This window comes from Mobula hypostoma, chromosome 22, assembly GCF_963921235.1.
Source record: "Mobula hypostoma chromosome 22, sMobHyp1.1, whole genome shotgun sequence".
Taxonomy (NCBI): domain Eukaryota; kingdom Metazoa; phylum Chordata; class Chondrichthyes; order Myliobatiformes; family Myliobatidae; genus Mobula; species Mobula hypostoma.
In genome coordinates, this window is record NC_086118.1 from 10,254,812 (window position 1) to 10,277,810 (window position 22,999).

A 22,999-nucleotide genomic window follows, 5' to 3' on the forward strand; every position below is an offset into this window, starting at 1 on the left:
TGTGAGCTCCAATGTATTAAAATATTATGTGCACAAGACTGATAAGTTATTTATGTGGCACCTTTTCTTGTAGTTGTTTCTACGAACCCATCACCAAAAATTTGCTATAAAGTATAATTCTTTACTCACACTTTGTATATTGTTTCATATTTTTGCTGTGGCTGATCATTGGGCGACTCACACCTTATCCGCACCAAAGCATTTGCACTGTTTGGCGGGGTCAGCGGCTATTCACCCTAGGCAACGGGGGGGGGTCAGGGGGGCAAAGACCGTTACATTTGGGGGCTTGTCCGGGATTTGAATTCTGTAAGGAATTCAAAGGGTCTCGGCCTAAAACATTGACAATACCTCTTCCTATAGATGCTGCCTGGCCTGCTGAGTTCACCAGCTATTTTCTCCATTAGGTTTTGTTCTTTAAGAGTTCCCAAATAAGCGGCTGTTGCAATTTAATGATGGCACAATTCACCAGAATCCACTGTATTGTCAAAGAAATTTCTAAGACCTTTTACAAATACAGAAACCCCAAGTTAACTAAAGAAAAATGCCAATGAGGATATGGCTCTAAGTGAATGTTTTACTAATGTCTTTAAAAAGGGTGTGCAGTATAGACCTTACTGTTAAAAGAGTAATCTCAAAGGCACTGAACATACCTCGAGGCTCAGTGCAGTCCATTGTGGAAAAAGTGAAAAAACTATGAAACAACAGCCACACTAGATCAGGCCGCCCCTCTAAATTTACTCGCCAAAGAATAGTACCTGTAAGCGAGGCTATTGTGATGCCAACAGTCACTCAGAGTGAGCTGCTGAAGAGCGGCTGCACCTGGAGATGAAGCTTCAATGGCTCCACAATCTCCAAGGTCTTGAACAAATACATAAAGACTTTGCAAAGCGTCACATAGAAGATACAGTAAGATGTGGTAGATGGTCTTGGGGTCAGATGAGGCTATAGTGGAGCTTATTGGCCTCAACACTAAGCAGTACATGTCGCATAAATCAAACATACTGCATATCAGCCAGGTAGCACCATTCCTACTGTACAGTATGGTGGAGGTGGCATCATGCTACAGGGATGTTTTTCAGCAGTATGGACTGGAAATCTGGTTAGGATTGATGGGCAGATGAATGCTGCTAAATACAGACAGATCCTAGATAAAAACCTGCGAGCCTCTGCCAGAAACCTTAAACTGGGGAGGAGGTTCATCTGTCAGCAGGACAAGGACCCAGAACACACTACCAGAGCAATCATAGAGCAGCATCAAATGAAGAAAATCGATACCCTTGAATGGTCCAGACAGAGCCCTGACCTTAACTAACTGAACATCTCTGGCAAGACCTCAAGGCTGCTGTCTATCACTGGTCCCCAACTAACCTGGTATAGCTTGAGCAATTTTGCAAGGAGGAATGCACATATCTTGCTCCATCATATTATGAAAAGTTAACAGACTGAAAGACTACTGGCTGTAAAAGTTAAGAGAAGTTGTTCAACTAAGAGCAAAGAGGGATGAATACTTTTGAACTGCTGACATTTCAGTTTTTGAATTTTTAGTTTTTCAATCTTTCCAATTTCCCCTGTCCTTTTGGGCTTTACTGTGAAAAAAAGAGCATGTGATTCATAAATGAAAAATCGCAGTTAAATGGATCAAAATCTCTGGCTGTAATACTCATTTTTGTAAACAAAGGGTTGGAGGCTGAAAACTTTTACAAGGAATTGTGCAGTATGATGAATATCTGAAACTTATGGCATGAAAAAGTGACAGAGGCAAAAACTTATTATATTTACAAAGTACCAGTTGAGTACTTAATGTACTATGACCGAGAAACACAGGTTAAAAAGTGCATTTAGGCTGAACACCTTTCAGCTGATATAGGCATTGGCAAAATGGGTCCTTTTCTATAAATCATGGGAGAAATAAAAAGACAAGTTTAAATCCCGATAAATGTGCTGATGATCAAGTACACTGAGAAATTAGTATGAGACCAGTGTAGCAAGCATAGAACATAGAAAATCTACAGCACAATACAGGCCCTTCGCCCCACAATGCTGTGCTGAACATGTACCTACTTTAGAAATTACTTAGGGTTACCCATAGCCTTCTATTTTTCTAAGCTCCATGTACCCATCCAAGAGCCCCTTAAAAGACCCTTAACATATTTCTATAGTACCCTATTCCAAAGATAGTATTGGTAAAAAGCCCATTTAATTATGTTAATAGTTATCAGAAGCAATTTTTATTAATATTCTAATATTATTTTCTGCTGATCTGCGTTACTTGTAATTGTGTGCATCAACATTTAATATTTCTATTCAACCATAAATTGAAAATGTCTTTATTTAATTTTGTACGGTATCAACTGTCATATTTCAGGAAACATTGACATTTATACTTTAAAACTTTGATAATTTTAGAAAGATAACATGGAACAATGAATCATCCTCTGGTTATTGTTGAGATGCAGATAAATATTACTAACTAGCTACAGTAACAGCCATTTACAAAAAAAATAGTGGACACAAAATTTTCTATAAATAAAAAACCTAGCAAGTGAATCCAAAATTTGTGCTCCTTTTGAAAAGATGGATAATAAAGTGTCAATTATATTGTTCAGTATTTGCTTAACTTAATAGTTTAAATGATAAACAAGGGTTGTCTGATTGTGAATCACAGAATGGTGACAATGTATGTATGCAGAATAATGACTCCAAAGCTGAAGTTTTTCCACAACTATCATTTAAAATAATTTGTAACAATTTTGAATAGGTTAAACTTTTCAAGATATTTTTGCAAGAAAAAAAATCTCGTGTATTGTAGCTAGTCTATGCAATAAAATATTTAACTAGACCACAAGACCATAAACAAAGGGGCAGAATTAGGACCCATTAAGTCTGCTCCACCATTCAATCATGGCTGATTTATTTGCCCTCTCAACCCCACTATACTGCCTTCTCCCTATAAGCTTTGAAACCCTTATTAATCAAGAACCTATCAACCTCCACTTTAAATATATCCAGTAACTTGGCCTCCACAGCCATCTGTGGTAACGAATTCCACAGATTCACCATCCTCCTGATAAAGAAATTTCCCCTTTCTGTTCTAAAGGGACATCCTTGATTTTTGAGGTTGTGCCCTCTGATCCTAGACTTTACCACTAATGGAAACATCCCTTCTATCTAGGTCTTTCATATTCAATAGCTTTCAATCAGATCCCCCTCATACTTTTAAACTACAGTGAGTACAGGCCCAGAGCCACCAAACGTTTCTCATACATTAACACTTTCATTGAAACAATCATTCCTGCTCAGGAGTTTCTCCAATGCCAGAACATCCTTCCTTAGATAAGAGCCCAAAACTGCTCATAGTACTCCAAATGTGGTCTGACCATTGCCTTACAAAGCCTCAGCATTACATTCTTGCTTTTATATTCTTGACCTCTTGAAATGAATGCTAACGTTGTATTTGCCTTCCTTACTACTGACTCAGCCTGCAAGTTAACCCTTAGGGAATCCTGCACTAGGACTCCTAAGTTCCTTTGCACGCAAGTTTCCTTCGTTCCCTGTTTAGAAAATAGTTTACACCTTTATACCTTTTACCAAGTACATGACAATACACTTCCCTACACTGTATTCCATCTGTTACTTCTTTGACCATTCTTCTAATCGGCCCAAGTCCTTCTGCAGACTCTCTGCTTCCTCAACGCTGCATGCCCATCCACCCATCTTTTTATCACCCACAAACCTTACCACAAAGCCAACAATTCTGATATCTAAATCATTGACATACAATGTGAAAAGAAGCAGTCCCAACACTGACCTCTGAGGAACAACAGTAGTCACCAGCAGCCAATCAGAAAAGGCCCCTTTCCTCCGTCACTTTACCAACTGCTAGTCAGCCAATATTCTATCTATGGTTGTATCTTTCCTGTAATAACATGGGGTCATATCTTGTTATGTTGCCTCATGTGCGACACCTTGTCAAAGGTCTGAAAATTCAAGTAAATAACATCTACCCACTCTTCTTTGTCTATCCTACCTGTTGTCCTTTCCTCAAAGAATTCCAGCAGATTTGTCAGATAAAATTTCTCCTGAAGGAAAGCATGCTGATTTTAGCCTGTGCCTTCAAGCACATCAAAATCTCATCCTTAATCATGGACTCCAACATCTTGCCTACCACTGAAGCCAGGCTAAAAATTTCCTTTTTTCTGCCCCCTTCCCTTCTGAAAGAATGGAGAGACATTTGCAATTTTCCAGTCCTCCAGAACCATGCCAAATCTAGTGATTCTTGAAAGATCACTTGAATGCCTCCACAATCTCTTCATTTACCTCTTTCAGAACTCTGGGGTGCAATCCATCTGGTCCAGGTCATTTATTTACATTCAGAAATTTCAGCTTCTCAAGCATCTTCTCCTGAGTAATAGCTACTGCCTTACACCTAACTGAAACTTGAATTTAAAGAGGTTTTTCTGGGGAAAAAAAAACTTTTGGTATCCCCTTTTTACATTATTGGACAGCTTACCTTCATATTTCATCTTTTCTTTCCTTTTTAGTTGCCTTTATTGGAAAATGCACATGCATGCATTGTATTTTCTATGTATTACAGTATTTACTCCAATGCGCACATTGTATTTTCTATATTTACTACGTAACCACTGCTAGCTCAATAGAAGGTATTCACTATGTAGCCATGACTTTTGACCTGTTCACTATTAATTCATGAAGAGAACTAGAATGAAACCAAGTAGAAAGATAACGGTGGCGAGTAAGGTGATGAAATATGTGGCAGTATGTCAACGCAAGACTAATTAAGAAATAACTGTGGTTAGGGATGAGAGGACATATAGTCTAAAATGTAAACTAGGACATAATTAAGTATGGGAGTAAAAACAATAGTGGAAAGTCGAGAGCGGATATATTGATGATATGTAATCACAGGCCGACTGGATATGGTAATGTAGCTAAGATAGGAAAATTGCTATAAAAAATGCTGTATACAAGCCTCGACGGGCAGTCAGCTACTAGCTTTCTAATTGTCTCAGCTTTGATTTGCAAATTAAAGTTTAAAACATCTTGACGAGTTTTCTGCGTCTCCTTGTCGTTTGTGAGAAACGAGAAACCACGACACCTTCTGTTGGTTTTTAAAAACTTCTCAATTCTCTAACTTCCATCTAATTTTTGCAATATTATATTCCCTCTCTTTTCCTTTTAGGCTGTCTTTGACTTCCCACGTCAGCCTTGGATGGCTTATTCTCCCTTTAGAATACTACTTTATCTTTGGGGTGTATCTATCCCGCACCTTCTTCTTTGGGATCCTACACCTTCTGAATTATTGCCAGAAACTCCAACCACTGCTGCAATGTCGTCATCCCTGCTAGTGTCCCCTTCCACTTAACTTTGGTTATCTCCTCCCTCATGCCTCTGTGGTTCACTTTACTCCAACATAATACCGATACATGTTCTTAGCTTTTTTTTCTTTTTCTTTCTCTCTCTCTCACACACACACAGACCGCAGGGTGAATTCTATCATATGATCACCGTCTCCTAGGATTCCCTTACCTTACATTGCCTAATCAAATCTAGTCCATTACACAACATCCAATCCAGAATTGCCTTTTCCTTCATGGACACAGCCACAAGTTTCTCTAAAAAGTGATGTCGTAGGCATTCTACAAATTTCTTCGCTTGGGATCCAGCACTAACCTGATTTTCCCAATCTACCAGCATGTTGAAATCCCCAATGACCATCATGGAAAAACATTATCAATCCCTTTTTTTCTAACCAATAACAACATTACAATATAATACAGGAATGTCAGATATTTCCAATAGCTTCATTTTTATGCAACATAAAACAAATCACTTCTTTTTTTCCCCTTCAATACTGGGGGAGTTGGGGTGAGGGGGACTATTTCTTCCTGGTTAATTGGGTCCACATCCCGTGGCAGGTGGCAACACCTGCCTTTCGCACTGTCCATTGCACCAAATACACCTCCAGGTGAAGATGAAATTTGTTATTTGTTTCAAGTTAGCACACTATACTCACCGTTCAAGATGTGGGCACCTCAAGAACATGAAGATGAAACAAAAACTGGGTGATCGTCTGAAATTCAGTCTCCAATCATGATCTTGACTTTTCAGACATCTGTCATTTTACTAATGTAATCCTATACTCACAACCGCTCTATCTTCAATGCTCTTATATTGTTTCAATGAAGTTCAACATCTTAAGGAATAGCCGTTCTTCTAACATGCAGGCAGATTACACGTTTCTGGACTCAACAGCAAGTAGACAATTTCAAATAATAAAACAAGAACAGAAGATGTTGGAAATATTCAGTAGGTTAAGCTGTATCTCTTGACAGAGAAATGGAGTCAATGTTTAGGTTGAAGACCTATTGTGAGAACTAAAAAGACAAAAGAAGCTTGTAAAGCTACAGGGAGGGTGGTGAGGGTAGACCTCTGAAAGGGTAAAATCAGAGTGATGATGAATGATTTTTCACAGCTTCCCCACAGATTTAAGAGCTTCATATGTCTCATTTACAGTTCTGACAAAGGATCAAAACCTGAAACATAGATACCATTTCTCTTCTCACCCATGCAGATCAAGCTCCTGAAGTATTTCCAGTATTTTCTGTTTTTGCTTAAGATTTCCAGCATTTGTAGTTTTTTTTTATGCTCAGTTTCAGATAATTACACAACTCCCATTTACACCTATTCTAGCCCTGTCTAATTGTTTCTTTACTTGCCCCATTTCCACTCACTTTCTGTTCTCTACCATCCCTTTTGTGATTCCACCTCTTCTTCATCTTCCCGCATAAGAGACCTTCCAAGCTGTGTTGTTCCTCTTTCCCTGTATTGAAAAATGTATTTCATTTTCTCAAATTTCTTCCAGTTCTGTTGAAAGGTCATCAACGTGGAATGTAATACATATGCCTAATCTGCTGCAAATATACAGCATTTTTCTTTTGCTAAATTTGTTTCAGTCACAGAGGCACTTTAGCAGCTAAAACCAGTTTTTAATTGCCTAAAATTTTAATTGGTTTATATCTGTAATCCATTAACTACTAAAATACTTAAATATCTCCTCCATACAACACTTTATTGGTCTTATTTTACCCTATAAACACTAAAAATTGCTAATATGGTATAAAAGCACCAATGATTGTTCATGTTGTCATGCAGCAGTCCATGCATTAAAAAAAAAATCGGGTAAGTTGTAAGTTCACAAAACATGCAAGGGGTCAGTCAATAAAGGAGGGTAGCACTCTCTACATGTCAAAAGGGAGACATGCCTGTATAGAACAGGACTTTTGTTTTCTCTTACCTGGGAGATGTAACCAGACCGGACCTGTTGCTCGCGTTCTAAACTAGCCTTCAACTGGGCTTCAAGCTCCACTTTGTGCTTTTGAGACTCTACTAATTCCTGTTTGCAATGCTCCAACTGAGTTTTCAATTCTTCAAGCTACAAAAACAATGAATCATAGATTACAGAAATAAAACTTCAGTAATACTGTACACAATTCTAAGGATTTAACTGAAGTTAAGGTGCAAGTGACAGTGTGGCACAGCATGTCATTCACAGCTCCAATAACTGAGTCCAACCCAGACTTCCACTGCTCTCTGTATAATGTTTCCCTTAAGGGCACTGGTTTTCTTTCTAATCCCAAAGACCACAAGTGATAGGACATAGTAAGACACAGAAGCCATTCAGCTCATTGAGTCTGTTCTGCCATTTCCTCAATCCCATTCTCCTACCTTCTCCCTGTAATCTGTGCCACCCTTACTAATCAAGAACCTATCAATCTCCACTTCAAATATACTCAATGATTTGGCCTCCACTGTCACCTGTAGCAATGAATTCCAAATTCACCACCCTCTGGCTGAAGAAATTCCTCATCTCCATTCTAAATGGACGTCACTCTATTCTGAGGCTGTGCCCTATGGCCCTAGGCTCCCCGCACTATAGAAAACATCCTCTTCTCGTCCACTCTATCTAGGCCTTTCAATACTCGATACATTTCAATGAGATCCTCCATGATTCTTTAAATTCCTAAAAGTACAGGTTCGGAGCCATCAAATGTTCCATTTCCTTTCAATCCTGGAATAATTCTCCTGAACCTCCTCTGGACCCTCTCCAATGCCAGCACATCCTTTCTGAGATAAGGGCCCCAAAACTGCTCAAATACTCCATGTGTGTTCTGACCTTTGCCTTATAAAGCCTCAGCATTATATCCTTGCTTTTGTATTACAGTCCCCTCAAAGTGAATGCTAACATTACATTTGCCTTCCTTAACATTGACACAGCCTGCTAGTTAATCTTTAAAGAATCCTGTACAAGAACACCCAAGTACCCTTGCACCTTGGATTTCTAAATTTGCTCCCTGATTAGGAAATAGTCCATGCCTTTATTCCTTCTACCAAAGAGCATGACCATACACTTTACAAAATGATATTCTATCTGCCTCCTCTTTGCCCAATTGTTCAGCTCTTTCAGAACCTGGCATGTAGTCCATATGGTCCAGGTGACTTTCAGACTTTTCAGATCCCCAAGCACCCTCTCAAGTAATAGTAACACCATTCACTTCTGCCCTCAACACTCATATTATGTAGCTATTTCCTTTTTTCTCTCCTTATTGTTTTTTTTAGTTGTCTTCTCTTGGTTTTTAAAAACCTTCTCAATCCATTTCCCACTAATTTTCATTATTTATACATCTTCTGCTTTTTTTTTGCTGTATTTGGCTTCCCTCCTCAGCCACAGCTATCTCATCCTCCCTTTAGAATATTACTTCTCCTTTGGGGTTAATCTATTCTTGGATGTTAAGCTCCTAAATATGATCTTATTTCACCCATGACTCAGTGATTTCCACATCATACTTGCCAATTTCTAATTGTGGTACAAGTTCATTTACTTATTCTGTATGTACTCAAATGTAATACCTTCAGTCCCGTATTCACCACCCTTTTTAAACTTTGCCTCCGTGTTACTGCAAGTTAAATTCTTATCCCTTTCTAAAATTAGTAATTTTATTTATTTCAGACACTTTCCTTAGATCTCCTTTATCTACTTTATAAATGTCTACTTTATCCTCACTTTTCCAAACGTTTGAACCCACCCACTCCTATTTTGTTTGAAGACACAATTCAACCCATTCCACTGACTGCAATTTTGCCTATCCTTCTTCACAGTCTCACTACTTGTATAACAACTGCCCTATCACTCATGTTCCCAAACCCCTGCCAAATTAGCTTAAACCCTCCCAAACAGCTCTAGCAAACCTGCCCACAAGGTTATTACTCCTCCTCAAGTTAAGGTGCAACCTGCCCTTTTTGGAGAAGCTGAGGAGAATGGCCTCTGTAAATTGTTCCTGCTGTGCAGTTGACTTGTATTATCTGGGTGAGAGTTCAAGGAAACTTACTGTGGTTTGGTTGCTCTGAGGCAGCATAGACTTGATGGGCCAAAAATACTCCCTTGGTCCCTACTCAGGAAACCACTACTGCCATTCCAACCAACAAAATCAATTATTCCAAAGCTCTCCTGGTTCATCTCTCAGCATTCATCATTTGTTAACCTGCATTCCAATCTGTTCTAAATCCCATTCATCATTTATCTACTGTATATCTCATCAACTTGTTTTGGCCACCACTGATCTAATACCTGTAACTATAACTTTAAATTCTCAGAGTTAAGCTCATGTCCTGCTATCTTCTACAACAAACCACCCATTTTTAGCCTCTCCTGGCCTAAACATTTCATCCTTTTATCTCTAGCATATTGTGAATTTCCACCTTCTTTGCCATACATACATTCCTTAGCAGACATATTATTGCTCAAGTTCAACGAGCATGTGAATATAATAATTAGCAACTAACCAGCCAGATGTTTTTAAGGGAGCAATGTGTATTTTTGTTACCTCTTTTGCATGAGCTTCCAGTAGCTTATCAATCTGTGACATTTGTGAACTTGGAAGCACCGTTGCCAGGGGGACGCGCCTTTCCTCCCGGATGGGTGTCCGTTCTACCTGTTGCCAGTGCTCTTCAATTTCATCATGCACTTTCTGCCTCCGGTCCTGTGGTGGTGAGGAACTGGCTGCTTCAAGTTCTACATTGCTTGCATCAGCTGAACTTGAACTCGCTGCTCCAGCCACAGCCTCGTACCTTTTTCTACGTTCCTCACGGCGTTTAGTCCGTTCCCATTCATTATGTTCTGATGGAGGTGAACCAAATCTTTCTGAATGTCTGTCATATAAACCTGACTTTGCTGCCCTTTCCTGTGCTAATGCTTGCGCAACTGGCCTGAATTCTGCCCAATCAAAAGTTTTTGATCTTCCCTCTCTCCTCCTTTCACGAGCTCGGCTTTTTCGCTGCCCTGTCTCTTTATCCACGGAAGATGTTTCAGATGATGGAGAGTCCGATTTGCTGTCATAATGTGGAGTCGTATCTGGGAGCATCACAGAACACTGTTCTTCTGGTAAACTGATAAGGAAAGTAACTAACATGAAATTGGATAACATGCCAGAATATACAGAGTTGTTTTGTGTAAATAATTCAGCAAATGGCATTTCAAAAACACTAATTTTTAAGAAAACAGCTGCAGCATCATAAAATGCTTCAGATCATACCCATAAGTTATTCAAAAGTCATTCAAAGTGGACAGCATATGCTTACACATTACATTAAACTTATATAAACACAACATAACTTATTGAACATTTAAGTGAAGATTAACAATAAAAGTTTCATCACCACAACAGGTTGACAGTGGATGCAATCTCACTGCCTCTCCATTTGGCCTTGCAACACCTGGACAATAGCAGTATCTACATCGGGCCACTGTTTATTGATTACAGCTCAGTGTTCAACACTATCATCCCTTCATTTCTAATCAACAAGCTTCAAAACCTGGCCATCTGAACCTCCCTCTGCAACTGGATCATTGACTTGCTCATCAGGAGACCACAGTCAGTACAGACTGGAAATAACATCTCCTCCTCACAGATAATCAACTGAGGCGCACCTCAAAGAAGCATGCTTAGCCCACTGTTTTCTCTCTACATTCATGACCATATGTCTAGATGCAGCTCAAATATATCTACAAACTCATTGATGGCACAACAGCTGTTGGCCTCATCTCAGATGGTGTTAAGGTGGCGTACAGGAGCAAGACAGATTGGCTGGTTGAATGGCGTTGCAACAACAGCCTCACACACGGCCTCAGTGGCGGAAAGGGTGAGCTGCCTCAAGTTCTTGGGGGAGGGGGCGGAGGGTGTCAACATCGCAGAGAATCTATCCTGGGCTCAACATATTGATACAATCACAAAGAATGTATGATAACAAGTATACTTCATTGGGAGTTCAAGAGATTTGGTATGTCATCAAAGACTCTCGCATATTTATACAGATGTGCAGTGACTGGTTGCAACACTGTGTAACCAGGTGACTGTTGAATATCATTTTTTATTGTTAAAGTGCCTTAAGAGGAAACTGTGACATCATTATGCACGTGTGGAGTAGAAAGAAGAATTGCAAGGTTCTAGAAAGGATGTCAAATGCTAATCGTATGGTGAGCAAAGCTTTTTGTGAGTAAGGTGTTGGGCACAGGATTTTGTGAGCAAGTTAGTCTTTTTAGTAATTTAAACTTCAAGACAATATACACCCTATCCTCGTTATATGCGTCTTCAGACTATGCGGATTCACAGTTATGCGAGGAACCTATTTCTACCAACGTCTCGTTATATGCGTCCACAATTCACAGTCATGTGAGGAGCACTGCCTTCCCGCCAATACAAGTCATGTGCGCACGCCTCACAGTCTCACTTTTGGGATGAGAAGCACCGCTTTCCCGCCAATACAAGTCAGGTGTGCGCGCCTCACAATTTGACTCCCGCCACTCTCGCATTGGTTTTGGCAAGGTGTGGATGCGCGATCTTAAACTTCTGTTGGTTTTACCTACGGTGCAGTGATTTTGTGCTTGAAATATTTAACTGTGCTTCCTAAGCATCTGATGTCATGTCTTGGGCCGTCAGCCGAGTAGCAGGAGAACCGCTTTAACACTTGAAAAAAAGTTGGAAATTATAAACAGCGCAGCATCAGCTGAAGGTAACACAGTTCTGGGACTCTACTGCCGGGAACAGAATCTTGCCTTTAAAGTTCTTTTGTTGCTTGACAATGCGCCAACCCATCCTAAACATTTGGACAGCATTCATCCTAACATAACAGTGCGTTTCCCGCTGCCTAATACAACATCGCTGATTCAACCACTCGACCAGTGTGATCCACATTCAAGGCGTACATATTTTTTTTACACTGAGCTATCTCTCAGATGCTGCAAGCAACCGACGATTTTGAAAATCCCGGGAGTTTACCAACGGTGAAGGAATGGTGGAAGTCGGAACACTTGGCACAAATGGCGATGGACATGGACCCAAGTTTAGAACGGAGTCAGCATTTCAGTTGTTCCCTGCCATCAACCGTTCTTCCCTACAAGTAAATTTAAAACAAAATGCTGCCAAGCAAACAACCCTCACCACTTTATGCAAATCGCTGTAATCTTTCTGCTGCCGGCAGTTCTAAGAGTTCTGTGAGTCTTCCTTCACCCCTTGCTGTGCTTGATATTATCCTGACAACCACAACCATCCACCTTATTCATGTAAAGCTGCCCGACACCACAACAACCACTCATCTCCAGGAGTGAACACACCTGCCACTGTTGGTGAGTACTGTACACCAGAGGATGTTAACTTTCTATGATTTATTACATTGAATATTACCTTAAATTGATTAAATATAATACAAATGTTGTCTTGTAGTACTGCTTTTGTGTCGTATTGGTATAAAAATGTGAATAAGTTACAGATAAAACATATTTAGGAAGCCTTCTGGAATGTATCCCGATTTTCTCCATTTAAATAATTATTCACATTCTGCGATTTCACATTATGCGTCAACTTCGAGGAACGTATCCCTCGCATATAACGAGGATAGGGTGTATTGCCAAAGTTTTCGCAAAAGTTTATTTTTGTCTTTCTTTGTTGTTTCATGACCAAATGTGAATGTAATGGAGTCATGTGAATGTATATCTCTCTGTTTGTGTAGCATGAGTGAGGAGAACCCGTTTCAGGGTCTAGCCTATATGTGTTTGGAAGTTAAGCACGTGTGTGCCAACGCGAGTATATCTCTTAGTTAAGATGAGATATTGGGATTCTAATATTGTTTGTATATTTTGTAAGAATTGCCACTACCATATTAATTTTGTATATTTTGTTTTATTTATTTTCATACTGCATATGTAACAAGGGTGTGGACCAACATTAAGCTGAGATTGTAACAGCAGGAACTGTGTTTTTAAAAACTTATTTTGTTGTTTTTATTTTGACACCCTCTTTCTGCATTGAAACATCTAAAACAGATAAAAGGAATTAAAGACCCAAAAAAGTATTTGTTGTCCTGGATGTGTATTTTCCCCAGGCTACAAAACAGCTTGATATGAATGCTCCAATGCATAGGATCAATAAAAAGCCTTAGAGAGTTGTAGACTCATCAAGGGCACTAGCCTCCCCACTAGACAACATCTTCAAACGCAGCATCTATTATTAAAAACACTTATATCTAGGACACGCCCTGTTCTGATTACTGCAATCAGGGAAGAGGTACAGAAGTCTCAAGATGCACACTCAATGTTTTAGGGACAGCTCCTTCCCCTCCACTCTCAGAGTTCTAAACAGTCAATGAATCCACAAATGCTACCTCACTATTTTGCTCTTTGTGCACTATGTATTTATTTGTCTATATTTCTTATTGTAACTTTTCACAACATGTCAGCAATAATAAACTGATTCCGATTTTTACCTGGCAACATCTGGTGCCTTTGAGGGACGGATATTTTTCATTAATGCCTGCATCCAATTTCGTCGAATTCCAGCAGTCATTGCAGAAAGGGTAAACAAAGCTTCCAAGGTCTATAAAATGGAACAAATTCTTCAATGTTATTCATATGACTGTGCAGTATTTCCTGTTAATTAATCCAGTTTACCATGCTAATTTCAGAGATGAGTGACAAATTCCATGAAACACTACTTGTGAACTTCACTACTTAATTGAGAGTAATCCTTCTCTTTGGGGTCAAGGATGACTTAATTACTTGTTGTGGAACATGATCTTGCAAAGTAACTGCTATGGTAGATAACTGTCCCAAGCACTCTTCTGTAAAGAAGTGCTATTTGTGTTAGTTACAGATGGTTGTCATTATTCATCACTAACACTCATCCTGCAGAGTATGCGGTGGAGTATGGAGGGGGGAGCAGAAACAAGAGAATGAAAAGTCTTTGCTTTGTGAATTCCCCTACCTACCGATTATCTCTCATTTTTATGGAAATTTAACCTTAATTAGGCAGCTACTTAAATTGTTTACAGTATTTTGAGAAATCTTTCTCAGATAATTTTAATCACTACGGAGTTAACAAAATCAATTCTGTTTAATGCCACTTGAATATTAATATTAACAACTTGAATTAAAACTTTAAATTGATTGCTGCACAATTAGGTTATTTATTTTAATAGGCAAATCCATATTCCCACATCAGACTGGTATTTAAAGATACTTTCAGATACCCAAATCAATAGCTCTAAAAGTTAAAAGTTAGAATACAGATCTAATTATCAAACATCATTCATGCTTCAGAAAATATTTTACCAAAACAGAACAAGCTGATAACCTAGCCAGTGAGATCTCATTGCATCTTTTATCCAAATGGCAGCAGTATGAAACATTTGTAAAATCTAAACAATGTAACCTGGTTTTCAAAACAAATGTCCAATAATGAAGTGTAATTGAATACAGATTCCTATCCAGACAAGAAAATAAATTTGCAAGTTTGGCGATTCTTCATATACACTGTTGTTGCATTAAATCAAGTCTGGAAAAAAAACTCAAGAGGTACCATCTTATATTTGAACCTTTGCATTACAGGCACCACCCAAAGTTCAACAGTAAGAAGGATAGTAAAGTACTTTGTCTTTTATTATTTTGTAACCTGAGGAAATAATTTTAAAATCCTGCAATCCAGTAGAATTTGCTCTGAACTTTATCACTAACATGCAGGTACTAATACAGGAGATTTTATTTATTGAAATACAGTGTAGAATAGGACCTTCTGGCCCTTTGAGCCGCACTTCCCAGCAATTCCCTGAATTAATCCTAGCCTAATCATGGGATAATTTACAATGACCAATTAACCTACCAATGGCATGTCTCTGGAGTGTGGGAGGAAACCGGAGCAACCAGAGGATACCCACATGGTTACCAGAAGAATGCATAAACTCCTCACAGACAGCAGTGGGAATTGAACCCGGGTCGTTGGTACCGTAAAGCATTGTGCAAACCGTTATGCTACCTTGCCACTCCTCACGGTACTAAAATGAATTTCTCAGGATCAAAAGATTTGGATTACAGTTTCAGATCCTTGGAACTATTTAACCATTTTATTCATTCTAGATATGCTGTGAGTAAACAAATATACAAGTGAAGAAATAACATGAAACTAAGTTGTTTTTTGAAAATTAAAAAAAAATTTATTCATGAGATTCATGAGGGTGGAGCTCAGTCAAGATGGCGCTAAAAGACGACTCCTTTGCTTGCATCTTTGGAAACAGCTCTATTTCTATCTTTAATAACTCTATTTTTCCCTTTCAGGATTCTTTTGAAGACTCTGACCTAGAGTTACACGTTGACTTCAGTTCTTTGTGGGAATGGGACCCACTCTCGGGATGTCATGACTGGCCGTTATCCGCCATGCCAAGGGCATGGCCTAAGCATTCAGCTCACCTTTGGAGGCCTAGGATCTCAGGGCTCTGGAGATGGATGGATCGAAGGTCGGTGTCCTGGACCGGTGTGTCATGGGAGCTGGAACATCTTTGGCTGTGTGCCCAGAGACCTGAGATCTTAGGGCACAGAGCTCGGAAAAAGCGACCCAACGGACTTTTAACATCGTAAACCAGCAAGTTGTTTGTTATGTTTCCCCTATTGCTGTGATATGGAGACATCTCTTTCCCCCTTATTAGGGAGAGAGAGAGAACCTGTGGTATGTCGAATACCAGGTGAACACGTAGTCTTTGGGTACTGCAAGTATGTGTCTTTGCTGTTGCTTTTGCTGCACGCTTGAGTGCTCGGTGGCGGGTGCCAATGCTTTTTTAAAAAAAAAAAGTGGGGGGAGGGGGGATCATTGCTTGCTGCCGCTTACACGTGGGAGGGAAGGGAGTTGTGGGGGGACGTTGGGGTTCTAACATTTAATTCATTCTTTGAGGCACTCTATTTTCGTGGATGGTTGTGAAGAAAAAGCATTTCTGGATGTATATTGTATACATTTCTCTGACATTAAATATACCTTTGAAACCTTTAAGATTTTTAAAAAAAAATATGAGCTCTATAAGTATCACTTGCTTCATGAACAACACACAAAAATCTCAGAGTATCTTAGCAACTCAGGCAGCACCTATGGAGGGGATAAATAGCTGAGCTTTGGGCCAAGACCTCTCATCAAGATCTGGATTTTGCGTGTGTTGCTTAAAATTTTCAGCATTGCAGAGCCCATTATGTTTATGATTTGCTTCGTGGTTTGCTTTCTCGATTTCTCTTTTTCACATGGTAAACATTCAGACTCTTGTTTAGTGACTACTGGATTCTGCCAAGAGTCTTGTGTACTGATCATCCACTGTTATTCATTCATCCAAGTTGATTTTCTTCTGTGGCTCTTCACTATTACGGCCACTGCAAGGGTTAGCACCATGGAGACAGTATTTTCACTTGTCGCTCATCAGACTACAATGTCACAATTCATCCATTCCATAATGCAGTCTTCATGCGAGTCCTCAATCATGCTTCGTTGTTCACACTTTTCTTGTACATCAGCAATAATGTTTGAAAATGAATTTTAAAGCCTTCAAAATTTTAGAGTTATTTCAGAATTTCAATTTGCTGCATGATATCTTAAACCTAAATAGACAATCTTTTGTCAAGTTGTGCTTCAGATGCTTTTTCTAGATTACAATTATACATTAGTATTATGCTTAATAACTATATAACAATTACAGCATGATAACAGGCCATTTCGGCTCTTCTAGTCCATGCCAAATGCTTACTCTCACCTAGTCCCACCGACCTGCACTCAGCCCATAACCCTCCATTCCTTTCTTGTCCATATAGCTATCTAATTTTACTTTAAATGACAATATTGAGCCTGCTTCTAACCACTTCTACTGGAAGCTCGTTCCACACAGCTACCACTCTCTGAGTAGAGAAGTTCCCCCTCATGTTTCCCCTAAACTTCTGTTCCCTAGCTCTCAACTCATGTCCTCTTGTTTGAATCTCCCCCATTCTCAATGGAAAAAGCCTATCCACGTCAACTCTATCTATCCCCCTCATAATTTTAAATACCTTTATCAAGTCCCCCCTCAACCTTCTACGCTCTAAAGAATAAGGACACAATTTGTTCAACCTTTCTCTGTAACTTAGGTGCTGAAACTCAGGTAACATTCTAGTAAATCTTCGCTGTACTCTATTTTGTTGGCATCTTTCCTATAATTCGGTGACCAGAACTGTACACAATACTTCAAATTTGGCCTCACCAATGCCTTGTACAACTTTTAACATTACATCCCAACTCCTATACTCAATGCTCTGATTTATAAAGGTCAGCATACCAAAAGCCTTATTGACCACCCCTATCCACATGAGATTCCACCTTCAGGGAACTGTTCTACTGCATTCTCCAATGCCCTACCATTTACCATGCATGTCCTATTTTGATTAGTCCTACCAAAATGTAGCACCTCACACTTATCAGCATTAAACTCCATTTGCCATATTTCAGCCCACTCTTCTAACTGGCCTAAATCTCTCTGCAAGGTTTGAAAGCCTACTTCATTATCCACAACGCCACCTATCTTAGTATCATCTGCATACTTACTAATCCAATTTACCATCCCATCATCCAGATCATTAATGTATATGACAAACAACATTGTACACAGTACAGATCCCTGAGGCACACCACTAGTCACCAGCCTCCAACCTGAGTTATCCACCTCTACTTTCTGGCATCTTCCATCCAGCCACTGTTGAATCCATTTTACTACTTCAATATTAATACCCAACGATCGAACCTTCCTAACCAGCGTTCCGTGTGGAACCTTGTCAAAGGCCTTACTGAAGTCCATATAGACAATATCCACCACTTTACCCTCATCAACTTTCCAAGTAACCTCCTCAAAAAATTCAATAAGATTAGTCAAACATGACCTTCCACGCACAAATCTATGTTGACTGTTCCTAATCAGACCCTGTCTATCCAGATAATTATATATACCATCTCTAAGAACACTTTCCATTAATTTACTCACCACTGACATCAAACTTACAGGCTGATAATTGCTAGGTTTAGTCTGAGAACCATTTTTAAACAATGGAACAACATGAGCAATACGCCAATCCTCCGGCACTATCCCCGTTTCTAATGACATTTGAAATATTTCTGTTAGAGTCCCTGCTATTTCTACACTAACTTCCCTCAAGGTCTTAGGGAATATCCTGTCAGGACCCTGAGACTTATCCACTTTTATATTCCTTAAAAGTGCCAATACTTCCCCTTCTTTAATCATCATAGTTTCCATAACTTCCCTACCTGTTTCCCTTACCTTGCACAATTCAATATCCTTCTCCTTGGTGAATACCGAAGAAAAGAAATTGTTCAAAATCTCCCCCATCTCTTTTGGTTCCACACATAGCTGTCCACTCTGATTCTCCAAGGGACCAATTTTATCCCTTACTATCCTTTTGCTATTAATATAACTGTAGAAACCCTTTGGATTTATTTTCACTTTACTTGCCAAAGCAACCTCTTATAGCTTTTCTAATTACTTCTTAAGATTCTTTTTACACTCTTTATATTCCTTGAGCACCTCATTTACTCCATGCTGCCTATATTTATTGTAGATATCTCTCTTTTTCTGAACCAAGTTTTCAATATCCCTTGAAAACCATGGCTCTCTCAAACTTTTACCCTTTCCTTTTAACCTAATATAAAGATTCTGTACCCTCAAAATTTCACCTTTAAATGACCCCCATTTCTCTATTACATCCTTTCCATAAAACAGTTTGTCTCAATCCACTCCTTCTAAATCCTTTTGCATCTCCTTAAATTTTAACCCTGGGTCCAGACCTATCCTTTTCCACAACTATATTGAAACTAATGGCATTGTGATCACTAGACCCGAAGTGCTCCGCAACACAAACCTCCGTCACCTGCCCTATCTCACTCCCTAACAGGAGATCCAACACTGCCCCTTCTCTAGTTGGATCCTCTATGTATTGCTGCAAAAAACTATCCTGCACACATTTTACAAACTCCAAACCATCTAGCCCTTTTAAAGTATGGGCTTCCCAGTCTACGTGTGGAAAATTAAAATCTCCCACAATCACAACCTTGTGATTACTGCAAATATCTGCTATCTCTTTACAAATTTGCTCCTCCAATTCTCGCTCCCCATTTGGTGGTCTATAATACACCCCCGTAAGAGTTACTACACCTTTCCCATTCCTCAATTCCACCCAAATAGCCTCCCTAGACGAGCCCTCTAATCTATCCTGCCAGAGCACCGCTGTAATATTTTCTTTGACAAGCAATGCAACACCTCCCCCTCTTGTCCCTCCGATTCTATTACACCTGAAGCAACAAAATCCAGGAATATTTAGTTGCCAATCACACCCCTCCTGCAACCCTGTTTCACTAATAGCTACAACATCATACTTCCAGGTATCAATCCATGCTCCAAGCTCATCCACCTTTCTTACAGTGCTCCTAGCATTAAAATAAATGCATTTTAGAAATTTTCCACCTCTTACTCTCTATTTATCACTAACGGTGCAAAAAACTTTATCTTGTTTTTCTTCCTTCTCTCCTACATCTGTTCCTACACTCTGGTTCCCCTCCCCCTTGTATCTAGTTTAAATCCGCAGGAGCCTCTCTAGCAAACCTACCTGCAAGAATATTTGTCCCCCTCCAGTTCAGATGTAAACTGTCCCGCTGGAACAGGTCCCACCTTCCCTGGAAAACTGCCCAATTATCTATAAATCTGAAGCCCTCCCTCCTGCACCATGTCTTCAGTTGATCTGTGCTATCTTACCATTTCTAAACCCACCTGTACATGGTACTGGTAGCAATCCTGAGATTGCTATCCTGGAGGTCCTGTCCTTTAACTTGGCGCCTACCTCCCTAAACTTACCTTTCAGGACCTCCTCACTCTTCCTACCCATGTCGTTGGTCCCTACATGGACCACGACATCTGGTTGCTCACTCTCTCTCTTGAGAATACTGAGAACTCCATCCGAGATATCATGGACCTTGGCAACAGACCATCCGGGATTCTCGATCTCTTCCACAGAACCTCTTATCTGTCCCCCTAACTATCGAATCCCCTATCACTATTGCTCTCCTCTTTTCCCTCCTTCCCTACTGAGCTGAGGGTCCAGTCTCGGTGCCAGAGGCGCAACCACTGCAACTTGTCCCTGGTAGTTCGTCCCCATCAACAGTATCCAAAATGATATACTTATTATTGGTGGGAACGGCCACAGGGGTGCTCTGATCATTCTGTCTATTCTCCTGCCCTCTCCTGATAGTCACCCAGCTACCTGTCTCCTGACTCTTAGGGGTGACTATCTCTCTGTAACTCCTGTTTATTTCTTCCTCTGCCTCCCGAATGATCTGAAGTTCATCCAGCTCCAGCTCCCTAACCCGGTTTGTCAGGAGCTGCAGCTGGATGCACCTTTTACAGGTGTAGTCATCAGGGACAATTGTGCTCGCCCTGACTTCCCACATATTGCAAACGGAGCACTGAACTGTCCTAACTGCTGCCTCCATTACCTACTCTTAAGGTAGTTAATGTTTTTGCTTAAGGTAAATAAATTAATGTTTTTGCTTTACTTCACTAATTAGTACTGCCATGCAGGACGCTTCCAGTATATCATAAAACAAAAGCACAACACGAAAGCACACAAGGACCCATGAGATAGTTCAGCAGGAATCCTGAAAAAAAATTTTTGGATTTCACTCATTTGAACTGGAGTTTTTACACTTGGTTATTTTTGAGTAAATCTATTCTTTCATCATCAAAAGAGCAGAATGATAAGAGACAATCTGTGTAATTTCAATGAGTAACTAGAATATTCATATGCTGTTTAATGTGAAGCAACATTGTGTAAGCTTATATGGATCATAGTGAAAGTCAATGAAAGTGGTTTCTTACAGTACAACACTCCTATGCAAGGATGAGTCTGCAAAGAATGGAAAATGTAAGTGGCAGTATTTGATTTGCAGGTATGGAGGAACCTACAAATAGCACAATTTGTTGCTGAGATTTTAAGAAAAGCTTTACGTATTTATTGAAGTAAACTTTTGCACTACTTTATTCGCAGTCATAGTCATACTTTATTAATCCCTGGGGAAATTGGTTTTCGTTAGTCACACTGCTGAAACATCTTGTTTTAAATGTAGTAGAACAAAGAATAAACACAACACCTTTCAGATGGGAAATCTAAGTGCTGGAATCACATATGCACTGTCTGATTTGTTTTCTGTAGGGATACTAGCTTCTTTTTCCGAATTAGAATCAGATTTAATATCACTGGCATGTGTCATGAAATATGTTATTTTATGGCAGCAGTATGTTGCCATACACAATAAAAAACTATAAATTACAATAAATACGAAAAAATTAAATAAGTAGTGCAAAAAGAGACCAAAAAATAGTGAGGTAGTGATAATTGGCTCCTTGTCCATTCAGAAATCTGATGGTGGTGGGGAAGAAGCTGTTACTAAAATGCTGAGTATGTGTCTCCAGGCTCCTGTACCTCATCCTCGATGGTACCAATGAGAAGAGGGCATATCCTGGATGATGGGATTCTTGATGATGGATACTGCCTTTTGGAAGCATCCCTCCCTCGATTCTGGGGAGGCTAGTGCCCATGATGGAGTTGGTTGAGTTTACAACTCTCTGGAGATCTTTCTGATCTTGTACAGTGGTCCATCCATACCCGATGATAATGCAACCAGTTAGAATGCTCTCCATGGTACATCTGCAGAAATTTGAGAGTGTCTTTGGTGACATACCAAATCTCCTCAAATTCCGAATGAGAAATATAGCTGCTGTCATGCTTTCTTTGTAATTCCATCAATATGTTGGACTTAGGATAGATTTGGACAAATGGTGACACCCAGGAACTTGAAACAGCTGCTGATTTCTCAATTAAGACTGGTGTGTTCCATTGACTTCCTCTTCCTGAAGTCCACAATCAATTACTTGGTCTTAATGACGTTGGGTGCAAAGTTGTTGTTGCAAAACCACTCAACTATCTCATCTATCTCACTCCTGTACATCTCCACATCACCACTTGAAATTCTACAAATAGTAGTTGTGTCATTGGCAAATTTATAGATTGCGTTTGAGCTCTGCCTAGCCACACAGTCATGGGTATAGAAAGAGTAGAGCAGTGGATTAAGCATGCATCTTTGGGGTCCGCCAGTATTGATTGTCAGCTAGGAGATGTTATTTTCAATCTGCACTGACTGCAGTTTCTTGATGAGGAAGTCAAGGATCCAGTTGCAGAGGGAAGTACGGAGGCCCAGGTTTCAGAGCTTGTTGATTAGTACTAAGGGTATGATGGTGTTGAACAGTGTTCAGGTCCTTGCTTAAGCCGCAGTTGAACCTGCCATGACCAACCACTCAAAGCATTTCATCACAGTTGATGTAAGTGTAATTGGTCTATAGACACTGAGACGGCTCACCCTGATCTTCTTGGGCACTGGTATAATTGTTGCCCTTTTGAAGCAGGTGGGAATCTCCGACTGTAACAGTGAAAGATTGAATATGTCCTTGAAGGCTCCCGCCAGTTGGTTGGCACAGGCATTCTGTTGCCTATCAGGTATACCATCAGGGCTTGACACCTTGTTCACTGTCACGA

General features: G+C 39.8%; 1 protein-coding gene across 3 annotated transcripts in view; it reads right to left on the minus strand.

Annotated features, from left to right (window-relative positions):
- Positions 1-22,999, minus strand: part of LOC134360175 (protein outspread-like) — a 464,667-nt gene that overhangs the window by 101,493 nt on the left and 340,175 nt on the right. For all 3 annotated transcript variants that reach the window (XM_063074210.1, XM_063074212.1, XM_063074211.1), the window contains exons 13-15: positions 13,837-13,946; positions 9,903-10,464; positions 7,316-7,453 (exon numbers count right to left, since the gene is read on the minus strand). In XM_063074210.1, the coding sequence (XP_062930280.1) occupies positions 7,316-7,453; positions 9,903-10,464; positions 13,837-13,946 (810 nt within the window). The remainder of the gene's footprint in view (positions 1-7,315; positions 7,454-9,902; positions 10,465-13,836; positions 13,947-22,999) is intronic.